Source organism: Pygoscelis adeliae, unplaced genomic scaffold (genome assembly GCF_000699105.1).
Source record: "Pygoscelis adeliae isolate BGI_AS28 unplaced genomic scaffold, ASM69910v1 Scaffold53, whole genome shotgun sequence".
Taxonomy (NCBI): domain Eukaryota; kingdom Metazoa; phylum Chordata; class Aves; order Sphenisciformes; family Spheniscidae; genus Pygoscelis; species Pygoscelis adeliae.
Window position 1 is genome coordinate 1,699,894 of NW_008824468.1, and position 23,263 is coordinate 1,723,156.

At 40.9% G+C, this 23,263-nt stretch overlaps 1 protein-coding gene across 1 annotated transcript in view; it reads right to left on the minus strand.

Moving 5' to 3' along the window:
* Positions 1-23,263, minus strand: part of CNKSR2 (connector enhancer of kinase suppressor of Ras 2) — a 197,754-nt gene that overhangs the window by 18,822 nt on the left and 155,669 nt on the right. The window contains exon 21 of the mRNA XM_009321156.1: positions 22,999-23,260. Coding sequence (XP_009319431.1) covers positions 22,999-23,260 — 262 coding nt within the window. The remainder of the gene's footprint in view (positions 1-22,998; positions 23,261-23,263) is intronic.

Below are 23,263 nucleotides of genomic sequence, written 5' to 3' on the forward strand. Positions count from 1 at the left end.
GGAGCTGTACACCCGCCTCTTCCACACGCCCTGCCTGGGCTGGCTGGGACATGTCCCCTGTGTCTATGGAAGAACTGTGTTACCTTCGACGGATGGTGGGACAGGACTTTTTTATGTACCTAAAATACAACTAAATTTTGCATTAGAAGATGATTATTTCTGAAAAAAACCCCTGCTAATAAGACACGTTTTTGAAAAGGCTATTCAGTAGTGGCCATTATAGGCCTATCATCAAACACTGATAATTCTTCGCTGTCCCAGTTTGGATTAGTCACGATGTGCAGGAACAGCCTTTCATTAGGACCTCTTAAGGTAAGTGGTAGTATACACTGTCCTATTTATCTGAAGGTGAATATAATTAACAGGCACTTGGAGGGCTTTTCTAAATAAATTTTCTCATTATTTTACTGTATGACTCTTACAGATAGTAACTAACTGTACAATATTTCCTATTAGTGTAGGTGCACATTGAGAGTTTAGAAATTCTGCTTTTTGGTAGTAAAATTATTTTTCCTTATCATTATAAAACCCACATTTTTCTTTCTGGATCACTAGCATTAGCAAAATGATTTATGTAAAAAATCTCCAGCATATGGTTCCCTTTCTAGATAGGTTTTTTTTAAATTTGTTTTAAAGGAGAACAAATACAAATAACAAAGAACAAGTAACGTGCTTTTGCATGGATACTTATTGACACTACAACTTACGAAACTCATGAGACTTGCAAACTTTTTGAAAAATAAACCAACTGCCATTCACATACAAAAATGAGTGCGATCCTATGAAAATAATGAAGTGAACTTACTGCATTTATCAACCAAATTATGTTTGTATTATGAGAAGAGCTTTACGGCAAATGACTTCCCCAGAGAGGTTACAGAAACAAAACTGCCTGCTATAAATCTCCGCGTATTTCTTCAGCTAATGTGGTCACGTAAGATGTGACGAATCTTATGTCCGAGCAAACCTGTAGCAGTGGGAGGTACTTTACCCATCGAAAGTGGCGGTGACAGAACGCATCAGGGCTGGGGACCAACCCGCCAAACACGAGCAAAGGGATGCACTGCAGGCCTTTCTGGGCATGCCAACATGTCTCAAAAAAAAAAAAAAAAAAAAAGGAAAGCAAAGGGGAGGAGAAAGTTCTCACCTGAGAGAAATGTTTGAGAGTCACAATTAATAAGGTCTCAAAATGGCTCTCACACAAGAAGTCCTATGTAAGGAAAGGGGCGTGGAAGGTGAATCAACTATTTCTTTTTCTCTTTGAGACCTATTTATAAATAATGAAGGCATATCAGCAATCACTAACGAGACGTTATTTAAGTTAGGGTTTTCACTTTAATGTGTTTTTTAATAAAATGCATAACATTTTACCGCTGCCCCTTGACAGTACACTTTCTTATGAATGTTTACATTATATATTTTGCCTAAACAGACTACAAGGTGCCTGATTACTAAATGGCATGTTTATGGTAAATTTGCTTTTCAGAGAAGGGGTAGGTTGAATAGTAGCAGGTTAACAAACTTACTTTTGAAATAAGTACTTAAGTTTTAGAAAAGGAAATTTCAGACTTCCCATCTATAGTGACAATCGGTAAAACTGTAACCCCCTGTTGAATCTCTATCCTTTCCTTCATTTGTATCCTGTTTTGTGTACATATTTCTACATCTGTCTATATATTCATGAGATACAGAAGAACTTTGACTAGAAGCTCTTACCTATTATCTAGTCCAATAATGAAGCATGTCTAGTTACGTATATTCCCCTAAAGGTAAATACTACGTGTGAATAATCAGGCTCCGAACAAGAATGAATGCAAACACTGGGAAGAAGAAATCCCTCCCCATGGACCATAAACTGCTACTTGGCTGCTTCTGTTATAAGGCCAGTGGCAGATACATCTCCCTCCTTACTAGGGAAATGGCTCAACGCTATTTGACACAGGGCCCTCGGGAGGAATGCTGGCAGATCTACAAACTGTCCATTGCTCAAGGGTGGGAAGCTCCTACCATCTTCAGGACTGCTCAGGTCTCAGACAGAAAACATGCAGAGATGAAAAGGAGCTTGGTATAGAACCTGGCAATGGGAGTGCCTGAGGAAAGAGGGTTTCGATGACACATTCAGTGCAGCCCCCTGACACTACACTCCAAAGCAGCATCTCTGCAAGTTATCCTGTAAGAAGCCAGCTAGATGTGGAAGCAGTAGCAGGAGTCACTCAGCACTGCTCTGCAGACTGAGTTACTGCAGTAAAGGGCACTAAATCAAACAATGATAATACAGGAATACGCCATGTACAAATAGCAAGTTCCAGCTTTTCCAACATCACAGTATATGCTCTAGTGTCCCTCACGTCCTCACTGAGCTAAACAAAGGAACACCAAGAGTACAAATGTTATACGAGAAAGCACCACAATGAGGAAGGGGGATGGGGAGGACAATGGTGGTGTCAGAGCACGTATAACCTCCAGTATCTGCTCCTCTACAAGTGCTGCACTTGGCCCCATGAGAACGAGGCACGGGCAAATTACAGGGCTCTGATCGGCAGGCATTTTTCCTTGCACTTACCACAGCATTTTTAAACGTGCAAATGTACTCCAGCTCTCCCAGTATGCACTTCATATACTACAGTTATTGCTAAATAACCCTCTATCTACTCAGTACTAAAGAACTAAATAACCCCCCCCAAACAAACAAGTAAGCAAGAACCCCACTAGAGTTACAAAAAAAAGCACCTGGAGAACTGAAAATTCATAGTTAAGGTTGTCTTATACACTCCAGCACCACACCACTAACATACTTATTAGTACACAGAATAACATTATTCTCTGTACATCCTGTCTTAAGCTGTGCACATGTACGCTGTATCGTATCTAGCTGACCTCACGCGCAGGGAAGACCTATAAGCCCTACAAACTCATTATGCTTTTCCCCAGACTCTTGCTCAGCCTTGCAGCTGCGGTGCCTGACACTGCTCTGTCCCTAGGTGCAAATGCATCGCACCGGTGGCACGTGCTGCAACGACCTTCATTCAAAGCGCTCTTACTGCTCCATGAAAGCCACCTCTGATAAAAAGAGCCATGGACTTGGAAGCCTGTGGACACAGACTTGAGCATTTCTAACCCTTCTTTCTGCACTACCTTCTGCTAAAGTAACACATTACACAGGGATGTCACGGAAAAAGTTCACATAAGGAATATGCATTTGCTTTACCAGCACTGTTTCTCTAAATGACAAGAAGCTTTTTGACAATGCCACTACAGCTCCTATATTATTTGCTGTTTGTTTATGGAGGTTTTATTAAGTGATTAACTTCCAGCTTGCTTGACAAATAAGGATGATACCAGTATCAGTAGCTAAACATCTAATGAAGGAGAGCCACCCACCTATAAAGACCCCATTTTTGGCTCCTCTCTGGTATGTGGATTTTTTTTTAAATGTAGCCCATTAAATTGTCAAATTACTAATTCTTACTATATTACTGTATTATATTCTTCCTAATTCTTACTAACTCTGCCCATATTATGTCCCTCCATATTAGATATAGCTCGTGGCTATTCTTGTGCTGTACGGGTCTCTCTCTAATATCTGTAAAACTCCTTCCTTTAGCTCATTACTGCGGTCTTACTGGAGTGATGGTTCACAAATCCCAGACGGAGCAGTTTGAGTTGTGGCTCTGTCAGAAATCCGCAGTTATTTTTCCAGAGTAGTTTGTTTCATAACCATTGTAAACTAACACAAAGAGTTGCTCCCAGGCAAAGGAGGCCCTCTAATTTGGGACATAAACAGTGACACACGGTTGAATGGTCAGAAAAAAAAAAGCTGGCTGAATTTCTTATAGTTTTATATACATTCTGAGGCTGCAAGGTATAATCAGGACTTTAGCGTCCCACTGGGCAATTTATGAATTCTGAGAATGTTATTCAAATTTCTGCATATTGGCACTCTAATTCCTGGATTACACTGAAACTAAGTTACATGTGTCTATGGGACAAGTCTCACCCAGCAGAAGTTGATGTTACAACCAAAAGACAAGCACGTGAGGTACACATCTAATGGAGAGGCTCCTTTCAATGTAATTCTTAGTACTCTCGTAAACTGAAATTAGCCAGGCTATGATCATAATGGCATACAAAGCTCAGTTTAAGCTACCAAACCTCCTGCATGGTTCATACTGAGAACCACTTGAAAGGACATGTCTTTATTTCCTGACCATGAACCAGGAACTGTGGTTCCCGTTTGTTGCCCCCATGAAACAGTTACTATACAGCACAAAAATAGGAGTTGTGTTTTCTGAATAATGCTTTGGACTTTAATCCTGAAAAAAAAAAGTAATGTGCTAATATTTTCCATCTGTATCACCAAATTTTTTAATAAGGAATATTTAAGGAGAATTGGTCCTATTATCATAACAGACTATTCTCTCTATCACTGTTAGCAGCAGCAGCATATTTCTGGGAATTTTTATACATTAACTCACTCAGGCCTTTAAAAGCAAACAGAAATGTATGGAATTAATTATGACATGTCAGATTTAAATTTACACAAACAAGTTTTTAACTTCAACCGGCAGAAACCACTTTAGACAAAGAACACTTTAATAGCTCACCATCAAGTAACATAATTGCTCTTTCTGATGGTGCCTCCCATACTGACAACAAAACCACCCATACAAAATCACTCACATGACTAAATAACGCACGGCCAGACTGTCATCTCCCCACTGCCTGCCTATATCCACGGGCAGAGAACTGAGATGCTACCCCTGCCACAGCTGCTGACAACAGCAGCAACTTTCCATCCTGGCTGAGGATCTGAGTGGGTCAATAAAAGAGACAGATCACATAAAGTTTAAGTTACTGATATCAGACCACGCGGTTGAGGTGAAATGAGCAGACTGAGCAAAAAGCAGCATCTTCCTCTTCATGCCCTGTTCTGCTGAGGCTCTTGAGCAGCTTTTGCTAAAACGTACAACATGAATGGTGTGAAAACCCACACAGTCAGGGAAAGCTGGGAGGGCAGATGATGATGATGATGATGATGATGATGATTATTGTCATTTATGCTTATGTTGAGATATTTTAATTGAATTGGGAGCTCTCTGGAGAAGCACACGCACAAAACATGGACTACATTATTACTCATCTGGTGAGGCCATTAAGTGAAATGTTGACAACAATCCCCTGGCTGGCTGTGCTACATATAACAAAGGTGTCCCCTTCTCTCTCCTCATGTACTAGCACGTGTTTGATCTGTCAGTCCAACTTGCCTTGACTGTTCCCAGGCAAGTCATATCGTTCTGCTCCAACTCCATTTTTGATGTTGTCAGGTCTCTTTGAGGCTCGAGGAGGACCATATTTTTCAACACAAATGCTATCAGACCTAAAATCCCTCCCTCAGATCATTAAACTGAAATATGCTGCACAAAATTAGCATATAAAGCAACTGCTTTTAGAAACCTTGCTTCTAATTAATTTGGTTTCCATAAAAATAAGGCAGAAATCTCTTTTCCTGTTTTAAAACAATGATTCAGCTGCTTTCTTAGGTTTCTACAGTGTCCTGAAAGCCCATCAGACCAATACAGCAGTGAGCTCCTTGTTTTGCTGCAGTGAATTCATTACCTACTTGGGAATATAAAATGAAGAATTAATGATAAAATGTTTCACACCTGGTAGATACTGAAAGCATATATTTTCATCTGGTGAATTTAACTTTTATTTTTTATGGGAATAATTATCTCTACATAAAGAGCTTGCACAGAAAGGTTTTATGTAAGGTATCCTTCTGGCAAGGCAAACATTGCTATGTTTTTTGCTTATAATTGCTTGTATATTTTTAACATGCAGGAGCTGTTTTCAGAGATGCTCCAATTTTTTTGTAAAAAGTATATCCTAAGCCTATCATATGCCAAACCAGCGTAATAAGAGAAAATCAGAATTGCACAGGGATTTCATTAGGCTAAAGGCTCCTCTTACAGGAGTCAAATCCTGAAAATGTCAGTGTATTTCAACTTTAAAGATAGCAACAAACAACAAATTTTAAATTCTTTCAAATCCCTGAACATGCTAGAATGAATATGATCTCTTTAATTGGATAGTATCTCTTCAAGCCTGCTCAGAAAATACTTCTATACACAATTTAAGAGGGGAAAAAAACAACAAACTAATCAAAAGAGTCTTTTGTCATATCACCTTACATATTCAAGCTACTGGTTAAATACTCTTTCAGAAAATCACACGGCAGCCATTTATGGAAAGGGATGTTAAAAAGCATTTGTCAGACTGGTCAGGAAGCCCAGACAAAGCTTAAGGATGAGATGCCAGGGTTTCACGGCCACACGATGCCCAGCCACGGAGGAGCCCTTAGCCCTACTGCCCAGTCTCCCTCTGAAATCCAGGCACCCATCAAAGGCCCTCTTGGCAAGACAGGACGTGGTGCGCCCAGCGGTTTTTAAGGGAAGATCCCGATCAAGTTCTTGGAGCGCTGGGGATAACCAGGAAGGAGTTACTCCTACACTTCCACCAGTTCCTACTCTTCCACTAATTCCTTCCACCAGTTCCTCAGGTTTTTACCCTCAGTGATCTTTGTAGAAAGGTACAAAGACATCAGTGTGAAAATTCATTGCTTCTCATTAGCCTCCTCCTCCCTAATTCGCCCCCAAGCATCTCCGAAACACAAAAATGCTTCTGTCACACATGTTGCGTTTGACGAGGTGCAGCATCCATACTGCCGTATGATGGTATTGTTTCACAGAAGAAATAATCCTGCGTTGAACAGATTACAGCACCGATACCTGATTTGGGCACTGGTTCTCTTCTCCTGCATGTCTGACCCCTTCCCAGTGTGGGAGGGCAAAGCCCTGCTCCTGCCTCAGTGCCCCATCCTGAGGGGCCAAAGGCAATACTCCCAAGCCCTGCGGAGACCTGCCGTCCGCCTGGGGTGATGGAGCAGTGCACAGGGCTGACCAGCATGGTCACATTGGCACCCAGGCACCAATTTCCCTTTTCCTACAGCAGCTCAAGCTCCTCCACCAGCATGAACCATCAGAGTTGTGTTGGAGACAGGCACTCCTCAAAACCTTCTGAGATGTCAAATGTGTTCTTCTTTTTTAAGAGAATTAAAATAGGATCTCAGCGTCTTTCAACTGGAAATGAGAGAGCATGACTGTACTTGCTAGCTTTTGCTACCCCATCCTGCGTTTTAGATCACAAACAGGAAAAAATCTCTTTAGTTTCCTCAAAGTTAACCAACCTCTGCTGTCCCCTCAGAGGATGGTCAGCCAAAGGAAGCTTGTCCCGAGGGGTTTCTGCTGTCCAAGTGTCTTCTGTCTGACCAGTTATGTGCATGGTCACTCCTCCCCTGGGCAAGCTCTAGCATGACCCAGAGCTGCTCTGAACTGGAAATATTCGCAGCAATTTGCTACTCACTCCCACTTCAGTTTGCTTAAGTGCATTTCATCAAAATATCATCACTAAACAAAACATTAGCATCTCCACAGCCTGCAAAACACTATCACGCAACTGAGCTCTGTTCTTATCCCACCATAGCAACCTCCCTCCTCATTGAGTGATTCCTCAAGCTGCTCAGACTCCTCAAGCTGCTGAAGCGTCACATTCTGAAGGTTGTATACTGCTCTGGCCTTCTCGCCTCAACAAGCGGTACTGAGAAAGGTAGAGATATGGGCAGCTAGGATTATTGGTGGTGTGAAAGGTTTTTTCTGCAAGGTGTGACTGCACGGTCTAGGACCGTTCAAGACTTGGTCACCCCTATAAACAAGGGGGATGTAACAGAGGCCTATATAATTATGAGCACATACATGCACTAAGTAAAGAGAGAAAAGGTTGATAATTGCCTTTTCCAGTAACAGGAACATTTGAAAGTTTGGGTGGCAGGTTCAAAACTAACCAAAAGAGATGCTTTTCTCTCCAGCCTGGAGTTAAAATGTGCAACCCCTTGTTGGCACATGATACAGCTAAAAGTACATCTGAGTTCAAAATTGATAAAACTCCTTTGTGGAAGAACGATCCGTCAAGGGCTGCAGCAAGACACCTTTAACTCTTCCCTAGAAATATGTTTTTAGGCACTGTTCAAGGCAAGCCAACTGGGTTAGCTGGAACGTGGGGCTCAATGCTCTTCAGTGCAATCACTTGCGCTTGCAGGGGGGGGTTTTGTAGCGCAAATAGCTCAGAGTCTGAGATCTGATATAGAACTACACAAATCAATGTTTTGGACAATTTTTACTAAGCCCACATCTGTTGTGCAGAATGGAAAAGTTAGACTGCAAGCCGAAATAATAAAAACAACAAGCTTAGTGAGTTTTTAATTTTGCAAGGATTTGTTTTTTCAGAAGAAAGTAAACATCCCCCTTAAAGAAGCTGCGTATCTGATGGCAATAAGCTCACTAATTTTCCTGTATAACATGAGGGCTTGCTACCAGTACAACCAGATATTCCAAAGAGGCTTTACAGCATTAGACTTGTCACTGATGCTTTTGTAATTTGCAGTGACTTGAATTTATGTTCCTAAACATTTATCTTCCTAAATGTTTTCTTATTCCAGAAATATAGGTGGAGAGATTCTGGAGGAATTATCCTGGTGCAAAGACATGGAATTAGGCTATAAATTTGTCTTTGATTTATGTTGTATCTTTCATAACTAGGGTAAAAGAAGCACAGAAAACAAGATTGCTTCTGGAAAAGAGACCCAAGGAAAATAATTTTGAAATACATGGAGATCATACTTTTACAGTGTCCTTGCTTTTATCTGATATATTAAAGATTTTACTGTGGTTACAGAGTAACCACAAAGTTCAGTGTACATTATATGATACATCTATTCAACAACTCTGTGGAAAAATAAGAACTTTCTCAATTTAAGTTTTCTGTGAGAAAGTACACAAAAAGGTAGGAAGGGGCAAGAATTTATCTGTTCTGGTTACATTATGGTGCGATAGGCACCATATCAGCACAACTGTTGGTGATGAAAAAAATGTTGGTGACCATGATTTACTCACTTCTCTGTGAACTATGAAATACAGCAAGCACATGGTCAGCTTAATCTGAAGGTATTTAAAACAACCCTTTAGCAGGTGTGTGCAGAAACCTTGGGAAGAATTCAGAACTGGAAATCCACAGTTACACGCCTAAGTGCAGACAACCACCTCCCCCGCTCAGCCTGGAACTACTACAAGCATTATATTTGCCTTGGAAGGAGGAGACAGATGTTAACAAAACCCAGGAGGAACAGAGATGAAGATCTGGCTATATACTTTTGGTCATTAATAACAGTGCTAGCTATGGCAACCGCTAAAGATGAGTAACAGTAGACTGAGGAAATGCAAAACATACAAGGACAAAATAAGGCTCATGACTTCGTCTTTTAAAACATCTACTCCGTTTCAATATGGTACAACCGAGTAAGTCACCTGAAGAAAAAGTCTCACCAGAGGCCTCTGCTAATACTTTTGGAAGACATGAGCTAAGGGGACACTATGAGAAGGTTTTATTTGTCAAAAATAACTGTCACCTTAGCTAATTATGGACAGAGATATTACAGGGTTTCCAACATAATCATGAGGTTATGCCAGATTCTCCTTCTTGGAGGACAACTCGGGCTGGGGAAACATTTCTGTGCACTGGCACAGTCTGCCAGAACGTGGCCCCAGCATAAAATACGTCCACTTGGCTCACCTGCGCAGCATTTTAAATTGCATAATTCTGTGAAACAAAGGCAAAGGCAGCATGGGTGCATTTACAGTAGGTAAATGTTATCAGGTACAGGTTATTCTGTAAGAGAAATGTGTCACTATCAAAATGAAATGCTTTTAAAACAGTTTTTATAACTGGGGGAAAGATTTATAACACCATCGCCCTCAATTGTGGCACAGAGCATTAAGGCTGATGGGATTTTCATTTGAAAAACCAATCACAACTCAAGGAAACTTGTTCCATAGCTTATCTTCACCATTACAGATTTATGTCCTATTTCTAGTCTTCTGCCTTTTGCTTCCATCTCACTCCACTAGATTTTGCCATCTCTTCCCCAGCTACACTGATGTTTCCTGTTCCCAGCAAGCACTACAAATCACTGCCTGTAGAAAGTGTTTCCTTTCTTTTTACACAGGTAAATTAAGCCTCCACCACCTTGGTGGGATCTGCTTTCCTTTCTTTGTTCACTGGGTTACTTTCAGCAATCTCCTACTCCCCATCATCCCAGGGAGCAGTGATGCTCAGAAACAGACAGAGCCTTCTGGCAGCCATGGCAGAAGAGCCAAATCTCGGTGGAATATAAAATCTCACCCCTCCACTCCTGTTCTCCTCTGAGTAGAAACCCAAAGACTAAAGGTGTCACAGGACTCCAAGGGACAGTGCTGGCTGCTTGGGGCCATCTGACCATGCCCTTGTCCCCTCACGTTCAACCTCCCCCAAAGTTCAGGAATAATGAAATCCATCAAGGACCCAAGTGCTATTTTCAAAACTGACTGAAGAGCCTAATTTTTACTTTAAGTGACTTTTGTATTCTCGCTATAAATCCCATAATCTTGTTTAGCCACAACATGTACAAGTTTAAGAAATTGGCTTTTTGGGATGGAGGAGAGCAAGAAGAAGGTGGCTGACATTTTTGAGTTTCATTAACTGTAAAAGCCATTTCCAAATTGTGAGTCTCCAAGGCAATAATTTTTTCACTTTATGAAAGCCCTGAAACAACCTTCCACCTGCTACCAATAGTTCACACTTAATGGAACCAAAAATTTCAGCCATCTTTTAAATAAGTATTCCCAGGAGAACTAACACACATCCTTTTTTCCTCTTCCTTTACTATGGGGACATTTTACACATATTTTATAGACTCTGCAAGACGTTCATAGAATCAAATTTCTCAACTTCTTAGAGTTTGCGCAGATGCAAGGATAGCCTGTTTATGCTATAAGATTCATGATGCCCACTATAAGGCGGCCATATCTGCAGGCAGAACTTGTGGATTGAACTGCAGAAGGTTAAAATGCAAAGTGAGCAGAGAACTTAGAAACTATCTGTTTATTAATGCATAATGCACTAATGTCTAAAGTGCATTTTCTGTTTTTAATTTTATTTTTATTCCTCAGTCTCACCATTTCATAAACCATGGTCAAAATTCTGAGATTTAAATTTTCAGTGTGTTGGTATAAAAAATTTATGGTATGGTTAAATTATCCTAGTTCATTAATAAGTATTCCTAGCCCTGGTAAGACTCGCATGAAACTTTTAAGGCTACAGTAGGAAATATGACATTAAATACGAAGATCATACAGTAACACTGGAGAAGGTAAGCATAGTCCTCAGTGGCAAAAAAAAGTAAAAAAAAAAAAATTTAGTCTTGGACAGCTTTAGTGGGAATGTAAAATTTAAATGGGATTTTTCCTAGGCTCTTTACACAGCCAGAAATAAATAAATAAAAATACTCTCTTCCATATTCTGAAGAGACAGAAACCAGCTACTCTAGTTGTCCCTAAAGCCATTACATTAAAGTTAAAAATATAAATGTTGCGCTGTAAAAGTATGTGCATGTACTTAGCTTGATTAGAAAAGAAAGAAAACGTCTTGAAAATAGAATTTATTTTCTTAATTGAAAGTTGAAAACAAATGGCAGGGTATATTCTAGCAGGGAGGAAAGAAACAGAAGAATTCTCAGAATAATCAGCTTCAACCTTTTTATAGATTAAGTATGATTTTCATATTGGATTTCAAGTGTTCACATTAGTACAGTAAAAATATCACTTTAATGCCAAATGTAGAGGCTATTAAAATACTGTTACGTGAATTCTAAAACAGATTTTGCTATTTTTAATACAGGACGTTACTCTCTAATTCTCTAGCTCTCGTATTCACCAGTTCTCAAGTATTCTATAATAACCGCTTTGCACGTATAGGAAACGCCGTATTAGCTGCAAGGAGCCCACTGACACGGGCCTCTGGCATTGCCAAGCCCAGCCGGGTGCTGTTCCAGGAGCCATACCAGGAGCCTCCCCCAAGCCATCCCACCTCACTCGAAATCTGAGTTTCATTTAACCCGGAACTAAATGCACAACGATCCCCAGTTAAGTTTTATTACTTATCCTCATTAGTCTTGCTGGGTAAAGCGATCAGGGTAAACTTCCTCCCCGTTCGTACACCACTGGCTAGGCCTTGCAGTGCCGCTGCCTGATCTCTGTCCAACCCTGACTTTACAGCCAGGAGAAATCTCCCAAGTGAGGTTTCCTTAATTTCACCTCCTCCTTGATGCCTGTAAATCTTCACGTGATTAAATCAACGTTTCAAAAACTGGCTGAAAAGTGGTTTTAAATCGAAGTTTTTTGGCAGCCTCTCTCCTCACTCTCTAATGGTGATAACAACTCAAATGCTTTTAAACAAATCAGTGCTGATATTTTATATTCCAAAAGGCCAAAGTTCATCCCTCTGGAATCCAGAAGAGACGAAAGAATTAGCTGCTGTTATTTTGTGCCAGCAGTACTCAAAATGTGGAGCCAGAAAGCGACCATCCTACTTAAGATGCAGCCATTTTCTTCATGTAAATACAGTAAGATCCCACAGAGAAATTCTTTCACGCTTTGTCTGTGAAATCATACTCTTTCATAGCACCACACTAGGTACAACGATGTGTGAGTGTTAACTATCATCAACAAGATCCAAAACTCACAAACTGGGGCCACAAAAGGAGACAAACAACATTTATCTTCTAGCTTTTGAACCACAGTTTTTAAAAACAGAGCTAGAAACCTATTTTTTTATTATTAATGAGAACTGAGATCCTTGCAAAATTGCCTGATTACAGGGCGCTTTTTTTTTTTTTTTTTTTAGAGTACTGTATTATCACATTTGTTTCATAAGAACTGGCAATGCTTGATACTGAAAAACAACAGGTTTTTTTGAGCTTACAAATAAAACCCACATGTCTTTTATAAACTCTGAGCATTAAGCTCTTTTGAGGGACTGATGAAATCGCAAGTGACAAAAGGATGAGTCTTCAGGTCCCCACCTATCTCCAGGTAACATCTTCCTTGGCTATTTAGGTGCAGAACGGATGTGAGACACGGCACAATCTTTTCCTTCTAGAAGTTCAGCTCCCAGAAGTGAGCGACATTAGCCACCTCTGATATCCAAGGTGTCCTCTGATAGCAAAAGCCAAGCCCAGACGGAGGAGACACCAGAGGCTCGCTGTCAACAGGGAAGGCTGCACTATGTGGGGTTCTCCTGAGGCTGCCCTGCATCCAGAAACAGTCCCAGACTGCACTAATGACCTGGACGGTGGAAGAGAATAAACCTATTAAAAGCCACGCAAGTGGGAGGAAACGTCACCTAGACTGCTGGAGGACAGTCTCAGAAGTTGGAATGATTTGGAGGGATGAAAACCCTTGCCATGTTTCCCATGACAATATGGTAGATGCTACGCTAACAGACACAGAGCTTGGCAAACACCAGGTTAGTCTGTAAGGCTTTTTTTTTTTTTTTCTTTTTGTCTAGTCAGGCTGTTAGTTTATTAAAATGTCATATTTGTTTTTTGGTTCATTGGTTTTAGCCCAATTAATTAGACATTTTAAATCACCTGAGTTTTTATTAACATGAGCTACTTAATGTGGATATGTGAGAGGCGCAGGAATAATCAGCTCAACTACGATCAGAAAAGTAACCATTAAGCAGAAAAGCATCTGGGATACTGTACAGCACAAACTGAAATGTGAAGTACAGTATGGTTGCAAAACAGATACTTATCACAGTACAGTGCATAAAACACCCGTGGCGAAGCCATCTTCCTGGTCTCAGCCAGGTGCGCTGCACCCAGCTTGGACGCTGCCATCCCAGAAGAGGTGGGAGGCAGCTGGAAAACCCAGGGAAGCCCAGCAAGAGGGGTCAGAAGCCTAGAAAACACTGTCTGTGAGAAAAACTAAATCAACCTTCATAACAACCTTTCAGCTTGAAAAAAGAGCTGCTGTAATGGAGCAGTTTTGTTTTCTACACCATAATGGAAAGGAAATGCTAGGCTTAAATTGCAGAGGGAATGATTCAATATCCATTAGGAGGAAAAAAAAATTCCTTTCCAATACAGCAAAGAGGAAAAGCACTGTCCGGAGGGAATGAGGAACGCCCACCACTGGGGGTGTTTAAGGACAGATTCGGTAGGTATAGTGGCTCCAGATTTAGAGAGCAGAGCTATACTGGATAACCTTTGAATTCACTTCCAGCTCGCTAGCTCCGAGGCATGTGCAGCACAGTTACAGCTTCACCAGAGCCTTTGGAGGGGCCAAGATTTTAGCCTACATATGCTGCCTTCCCACAGTGGAAAGGTTTAGGAAACAAGTAAGGAGATCAAGATGCCAAAACATGAGCATCTAGTGCCATTTTAGCTGTCAAAGAGTATCCAAGGAAGTTGCATAGGGCTGGCAGGTTGGACACATGGCCTACACGAGATCTGTGACCCTCTGGAGCAGCAGCTAGTGGCTAAAAGGAAAGGAAACTCAGCCAAAGGTCAGGCTGGGACGCTAGGAAAATCCACAAAAACCTGCCCTGCAACATTTATTTCATAGGCCTCCGTGACAATCTTCATCTTAAATCCAAGCACTCCGAGGACTTCTTTCTTAAAAATAGATTAAACCAAACAAAACTGCTTTGAACAAATTTGGCTTTTCCAGAGTGTCCTGTCCAACAAAAAAAATTCTAGCAGGATGCTGACTGTGCGCACTGAGGGCTTTAATATCTCATCCCGCTTCCCACGACGAACAGTAATTAAACAAGAATGCATGTTTATACGGTGACACTACAGAAGTTCAGTGTGATAGTAGTTTAATAAAACTACATCCCTCTCATGTCCTTCCAAGCACTACTGACTCAAGTTCATCCCTGCATATGTTTTAACAGTTGCCTGAAAGAACCTGAGAGCCGCAGACAGCAGATGGTACCACCTGGAGATGTAATAAATACAATCTGAAAAGATTTTAGTCCTCCTCTATTCTCCCACTCCTACTGGTACCATGTCATATTCTTCTGATTTAATTATAATTGATTATAGAAAGGGTTTGTTTGTTTTTTTTTCCTTTGAAAAAAGCTAAAAATTTGAAAATTATACATTTCAAAAGAACATTCACATGCACATAATAGCTGGTTAACTTTTTTCATTGTAGGTGTCTGTTTCCTTTGCATTTAGAAAATTTCAGATTAGGCTAAGTCCCTGCTGTATCTCAAAGAGGAATTATCCCAGTTCTGCAAAAATCCCAGTGAAAAATGGCTTCCTCATGTATCGTGCAGTGGTCAAATCTGAGTGTCTTTAAAACAATTTTCAGTGAGTTTCAGTGAGAAGATTTTTGTAAATGATTAAAAACAATCTATGTTTTTCATGTTTGAAATAAAAATGAACGTGAGTATAAATGTTGGGACAGGAAAACCCTCTTTTTAATGAGAAACTATATGTTAATTTAAAAAAAACAGTCTGATTTTCCTTTCCGTACACAAAATAATTTCAAAAAAGCTACATATCCTCATTTAAGAAATGTGACTATATTATGCTTCAGCATGAAAGCACATTTGGAATTGAGGGGGCGGAATCTGCAAGCACAAAAAATGCTTTTTTATATTGCTATTGAGACGTATCAGGCCAACAATCTGGGAAGCAATCGCATATCCTTCAGTATGGTAAACAGAGAGCCCTAGAGGCCTCGGACTGTCTTCCCTGTATCACCTGTGAAGTGGTCTGCCACTTATGAGTTGTCTTTCCCCAACAACAGCATCTCCGCAGCCAGACTCAGACAGGGCAGCGGCAGGGACAGAGCTTGCTTACAACAAGAAATGGAAAAATTAAAGGCAAACCAGTTTGGTTACGTAGCACTTAGCAAGAGAATTAATGCAGAACACAGAAAAAAACAGAAATACATTCTCACATCCATAGATTCCTTACTCCACCACCTAATCCGAATGTGTCTCTGGTAGCACGACTCTACTGGCAGCCACCAACTTAGTAATAGAATTGAGGATACTTTGCAGGAAAAGTAATTTATAGGAATGGCCATGTAAGAAATTCTCTTGTGCATTTCTTTTGCTTGTAAAAAAACCATTTAATTCATATATTTCAGGCAAAAGCAGATGACCTTTGCTGGCAATGACACCCAAAGCTATTAAAATCAAAATAAGGGTAGGAATTCACTTCTCCTTTGCTTTTTTGCAGCATGGGCAATGGAAATCAATTAAAATTTAAAATGTGGCAATGGCATATATGTGGGTAAAATGCATTCCTATGTAAAAATACTAACAGGCATAAAATTAAACTACTTTTATTTTTGTTGACAGACCATATTGCTTTCTGAATTGCTACTCAGTAAATGATTCAATACTTGGCTTTCAAACACTGCAGGCAATTTTTTCCCCTTGAACTGAAATGTAAAATCAGAATACAGAGGTTTTGTATCCCATTATTTTTATTTAGAATACAAACCCGCTTCTATAATGGAGTTTCTTTTGCATGTGTGAATTGGAAAAGCTTTATTTTATAAAGTTTCAATTTTGAATTAAAGAACATGCTCAGAAAGAAAGATACCTACTCTCAGGATTTGTTTATCCCAGTTAGTCTTCATATCAACATATGTTTTTAATATAATAGTCTAAAACGCATTTTTACACATGCAGCTGAACATACACACGTATATGGCAGCTAGGAGATGATTAAGCAACTCTTATTTGGGATGACAATTTTCCCAAATATGCAGTTGCTTCTGGAAGCTTATAGAAATTCCTATTCAGATAAACATGTATCTTAAAATTTAACAAGGGTAAAAAAGTTTAGCCTGACGTATAACCTAGATTATCAACGATGCTGTTCCCCCACCCATTCGTTTTCAGATATAACAGCTTTCATAGGATCTCACTGGATCTTATGACAAATGAAGCACTAAATAGTTTCATTAAAAAAAAAAAAGGGTATGTGAAGACACGCCATTCCACCAGACATTTTGTACATACAGCATTTGCTTTGAAAAGCAGACCAGGAGATACAGCAGCCACTGTCTTGTCCTCCTTTTCCATGGTTCCTTCCCCCCTGAAACTGTGAGCCACTGACGAAAATTCCTTTGTAAATATATAAACTATCCGCACCAAAGCAGTGCGGGCTAGCCATTTACACTATAAACCAACAGGCTTAAGATCACATTTTTGAACATAACTAGGCAGTATTTTTAGGCAAGCTCATTCTGAGTTAACAGCAAAGCTAGCACCTCGCAGGCAGTGGGAGGGAGGGAGGGAGGCCTCCTCTCAGCAGACAAGGCACGAAACGCTGATGGTCCTCAGCCCACAGGAGTGCAAACGCCCAGTCAGGTGCCATGGGAAGGCTCAAATGGGAATTAGAAATGAAAAATCAGATCACAAAAACAAAGCTCAGAAAAAGGAGCCATTTCATTAGTCTACTTCAGCGTCTGAGCATGCACAGGCTGTGCTGCCCAGAAGGATGTTGAGCAAAAAAAACCCCAACCCTGGTGAATCTTCTGGTTTCTACAGGACCGGTAGTGGATGTAGTAAGTTAGAGTAACATCCTCCTTAGTGTCCCAGAGGGTGCTGCACTTCATGCTATTCGCCAGCCTCATAAGGAATATTTCTAATGTGAAACATTACCTGTCATTTCTCATAGCTCCGCTTATTTAAGACACTGCCAGGCACGCACACCTTTACTAACCTGAATAATTCCAGAGGGGAAGATACGGTATCTTAATGGTCTCTCCCTTGCCTCTTGGTGCAGATAAAACTAACTAGGTGGTCAGATGACAGGACACCACTAATGGTAACCTCTCTAAAATGGAAAGAGGCTGTCAGAAAAGCAAACCGCCTTATTAATTTCAGACATACACCCCCAGCAACACCGGTGCGCACAATCCAGGCTTTACGCATTATTCATCCTGACTCCCACATTTCACTGTTGCCTAAATCCTGCCAAAGTGAACAGACACCCTATCCAAAAGGCAGAGAAACAAATCCTAGAAGTGGTATCACTTCATAATGTAGTGTTTAATTAGCAAACATTGATCTTTCTGAGAGATACCATTTGCACTGCACAGTACAGTCCTCTCATTAAAAAGAGGCAAGCCTCCCTGTACCTGTATTTCAGAATTTGAAATACCTGACCTTATTCAAAGTATTTTTTTTACTAGGGCAAACTCCTTCTTGAAGTCAAATGCTGCCTAGGTTATCCCACAGATATACCTTCTTGGGCACAGTGCGTGAAACTCTACTTGTTGTTAGTCATGGGACTCCTTAAACCCATCTGTCCTATTTTGTAAAAGCACTGCCACCTGTGACTGGTAGGTGGGTGGGAGAAACTGCTCTCCATTTCTCTTATTATTCTCTTGCTGGTTCCTAATTTTTTTACCGGGAAAAAAAGAAAGAAGTCTCAGGCTTGGTACCTCAGCACAAGCAGACATTTGACATTTCTTTCGGTGGCTAGCTCTCACTGACATCAAGGGGAGCCTTCCTGAAATCCTTTGCAGGGTCTGGACGTCTCTCTGAGCTGCAAAATGCCAGCACCAGCTCCTGCTCCGGCCTTTGGCAAGTGTCTTCAGTGGTTTAAGGTAAAAAGCCAAGTTTCAGAGATTGGAGCATGAGGCTATTGCGTTCCTCTGGGACAGCGCTCCCTAGACTGTGTGGGACTAAGCATGGGATGCTGGGAGATGTTGCAAACCTGAACGAGGGCTTACAGTGGTGGAGCAAAATGCCAGGGAATACGTGTGAGTGTGCCCGGGCTTAAGAAACGCTGCAAAATCTTTTCAAGGTGACACGTCACACATGGAATATCGTTTCATCTCGTAAATACTCCGGAGGGGGAAATCAATGCAGGAAACAAATGGCCCCCACCCTTCAATTGCCCCAAAAGGACAGCTATTGATTTATTGAAATCTATTTAAGACTTTGTCCTCATTGTCCACCCTATATAGAAGATACTCCAAAATTATGATGATGGAGTAGCAACAGAAAAATTCTAAAACAGCAGAAATTACAGTACTTAGTGTGCAGGAAAAGGACAGAAAACTTGCAGAAGCAAGAGAATGAAGAGGTGAGGAATGATGCAGAAGGAAATGGGGTTGAACAGTGGGAAGACAGTCTAAGTGATTTCTTCCTGCTCCAAATACCTTTTCAAACTCAAACATAGACATCAATGCTTTTCTATCCATATTCCTGAAGAAATCTTACGGAGCCTGCACAGTGGAAAGCTCCCTTGCACACTGTTGCAGGTCCCAGGTGTGAGTTCCCTGGAAGGTGTGCCGATACTGCTCTGGCCAGCCCCGCAGCACGTGGAGCCAGCAGCAGAGCTCCTGCCCCAGCACTGTCTGGGCAGGTGACAGCACCAGAGACTCCCACGGATGCTACTGCTCTCCAAAGACTTTTTCAGGGAGTATGGAAAAAAGGTGCAGGTTTTTCTGCAGCCGAGTCGGTGGGATCTACAGCCAGTTACACTCTGTGGAGAGCTAGTATCGGCTTTTCTTAAATGGTGAACCCTTAGTCATTGCTGTTACTTTCCCACAAACCAAAGACGACTTTGAAAATGAAGGAACCACCATCAAAAAAACTTTCAAAAAATAAAGCAAAAAATGAAGCAAGCTTTCCCTGGACAAAACCTGGAAATAGTCTCCCAAGAAGATCCTAGAAGTGTTCCTTGGCATTAAGTGGTGAAATCTGTAGAAACACAGAGAGCGCAGACAGCGGAGGGGCCGGAGGGGAAGGGGGTGACAGTGCCATGTTGCACAGCTGTTTCCTTCTCTGACCTCCCACTAGCAGAAGACAAGCCTGAAAAGGCCCAACCTGTCCTTCACAACTGAATCAGAGAAACGCAACGCACCGTGCCATAGCCATTGACCTGCTCTCCGTGTGCAGGCTGCCTCTGAACAACACAGCAAGAGGGATGTTCGGTGCCACAGGTCTGAATGTTGTTTGCCATTTTCATAGCCTCAGGAGCAAACACACGGACAAACACAAATATCCCACAAGAGAATCCTCTTCAATTACAAAGCAAGAGACCATTACAGGACGGTGTCAATATGGAACATCTAAATGATTTACACAAAAGTCATTTTAATTAGGGAAAAAAAACAATCCATTAAAAATTATCAGTGCAATGTTAATGTGATATAACAAGACAAAAAGAAGCAACTGAACACACAACAAATTTAGATCCTAATGGATAAACACAGGAAAGAACAACCCATATTTTCAGTTTACCATGATATATCTAGGCATTACAGCAGAGCTGATACACAGAACTATTTGCAGTGTCAGTAAAAGCTTGCAATATCTATTTAAGGCATCAAGTAATGATTAACAGAGAGCAGATTCTTAGTTGTTGCAAATCAGTGTAGCTTTAGTAGAAAGTCAACTGAACTATGTTAACTTCTAGCAGTTGAGGACAGCATCTGAAAAAAGCATGGAGTGCCTAATTTGTGGTGTGGTTATTTGAAAATAATTCTGCAAAAGAAATTGGAAGAAACAGGACCGCATTTTACTATTTGATTTAAACTCAGGAGGTTTTAAAAGTGGGAATGTAAAAACAAAAAGCTGAGAAAACAAACTTTTGGCAATGACATTTAACTTGTACAGCAACAACTGCAAAGCAGCTGCATTCCTTGTCCCGCACAAAAAGCAATAGGAATGATTAAGCTTTAAAACACATACATGTACACACAAGAACACATATAATCATCCAAGAGCTCAGAACTGTGTCAGGATCACAAATGCGTAAGGCAAATAAATACATTTAAAAGGTTCATCTGATACCACATCAGGGAAGGTTCAAGGTGAGGTTAAAACATTTCTAAAAGGGAGAGGATTCCCTTTCTCCAGCTAGTTGCAATGTTTCATTTTCCCAGAGCAATGGAGGTGAGGGGGGCAATGATGTAGCATGCACAAGGGCACCCATCCTGTTAGCAGACTTAGCAGTTATAAGCAAATCTCTCAGCTCAGAAACTGGGATTCTGCACTTAAGAACAGCACTTGCATGAAATCCCTCCTGCCTTTTACTGGTAAGGGCACTGGAAAAAGCCAGCATTGCAAACAGAACATTGCAGCCATAGCAACAAGCAATTCAACACTTAAACTCTTCAACAGACTAAACAGTATTTTCTTTCTGGTTTTATAATTTCACGGTCAATAATTCACCATGAGCACTTTACTGGTCTAGCTGGTTGCTAATGTCTCAAAAACAATCTCCTGTTAAAGCTTCGACCAAGAAACCTCCTCACCCAAACTAAAATAAAAGTATGTGTATACAGGGAGACGACGTCAAAAATTAAACTGTTTTCTCCCTTTTTGGACATTAGTATAGAAAGATGGAGAACAGGTCAAGTTCTGGCCTGTTATATCAAGCACTAGCCCTTTATTAGTATTGTACGCTATAAATTGTTACAACCAGGAACCCAAAAGCCTTCAAATTGAGATTTAAAACACCTAACAACTTAGGCCCTGCAACAGTATCTCTGAGTAATGCCCAACAGCACAGGAACTCCAGTGGGAAGTCTCCTTGACCCTTTTCGTTGACTGTGAGGAATTTTTTAAAAAACATTTTTTTATTGCTAGCAGTAAAAACCCATCTGAAAACCAAAAATGAAGGCTAAAAATAGGATAAAGCATTCTGCATGGTTGATGAAATTTAACCCTGTTAATTAGACAGCTTCATTTCACAGTCAGTAAGAGTCTAATATTACCCTAATAAATGTATGGGTTTTTTGGAAAGTGTCATGCATGAACACAACTGAAATCGTGCCTTTTTTAACTTTTAATGGCATCAAATTTAGTATCTTCAAAAGAAATCACTGTTTTCTCAAAGGCAAGAATTTGAAATATTTAGAACCTATTGACTAAAGCATAAGGGCAATGGAAAACTGTTGATCTCTCCCAAGTAGACTAAATAAAGTCCACATGAATTTTAATGCTCAACAAAGGTGCTAACCTTAATGAATTAACTTAGGTAGATAGTTAATTATGCAAAGCTTTCATTACCCTTTCCTATCTCTTTACCATTTTTATACTCCTTTACTGCAGTGAAAAAGTTGAATTTGAAGGAACCAGATAGCCCAGACACTTTGAGAGCTTCAGGGGTCATCCTGCCTTCCTTGCCGCTACCGGTAATTTAATCGCAGCATAACCCCACGATTCATGGATGCAGGCTTAGTAGACTGATCCTGCAACTTGGGTGTGAACTCAACTTTGCTAGCAACACATGCTGTGAAGCTCCATAAATGACAGTGAAGGACAGAGCATGAAACAGACACAGAAATGTGTTTACACATTCAGGAGGAGCAGGGACCTTCTCCAATCCCTGCTTATTTGGATTATTTTTGACAAGTAGCACTAATATCTATGGAGTTAATGTGCCATGTAAGAGACAGTTACTCAGCGTTATGATTTTTTTTAAGCCCCGCTGGTCACATAGTTGTTCTCTATTAATTTTTTTGTTTGTTTGAAATGTTTTTTGAACTTCTCTCCCTATAAATCACAAGGTGAGGAACTGGAGAAAAACCACTCTTTTTCAACTTCTTACAGCTTTTGGGCTCTCTTGTGACCTGCCCGCCTGGATACTACACAATCACAGCCTGACCCTGCACTCTGGGATTTACTGAGTGTTTTTTACAACCCAGATGGAGTTGGCTGGAAATCTTACTAAGTATGTCCTGAGACATACATGTGTCAGTGGGGGAGGATACTGTGCAAGTGGAAGTGTGAAGAAAGCATGGAAGCAAAATCGATTTATAACTAAGAACTACTAGTAGGAGGTGATTGGTGACCAACCTATGGGGAAGTGTCTGGTGATCATGAGAGGTCATACAGCACTCTGATTATTAAGCCTTACACATAAGGCAGATAGAAGAGGTGTGCGACAAGGGAGACCTGGTAAAACATGGGGGATGTTGAAAGACTGTTGGAGTTTTTTGATAGAAAAAAGGAAAAACAACCTCTATGTTACACGAACAGGACTCTTGAAAAGCCACAGAAACATCCCATACTTACTTTTATCTTCCTGGTTTTCTTCTGCTGCTTTGCCTTCCTCTTCCTCCTCCTCCTCCACTTCCTTCTGCTGCGCTTCTTCGTGGTGATCGGCAGCACCGACTGAAAGGCTCTGGCAGCAGTGGTTGAAGCCGCTGTCCCGAGGCAGAGTGAAACTTCGGGGCTTTCCCCCATTCCCATTCAGCACTTGCATCCGTTCACCCTCCACGAGGGGGAAGGGGCCATAGTGGTCTTGCAGGTGGCACTTCTGGGTGGGCAAGGTCGACTG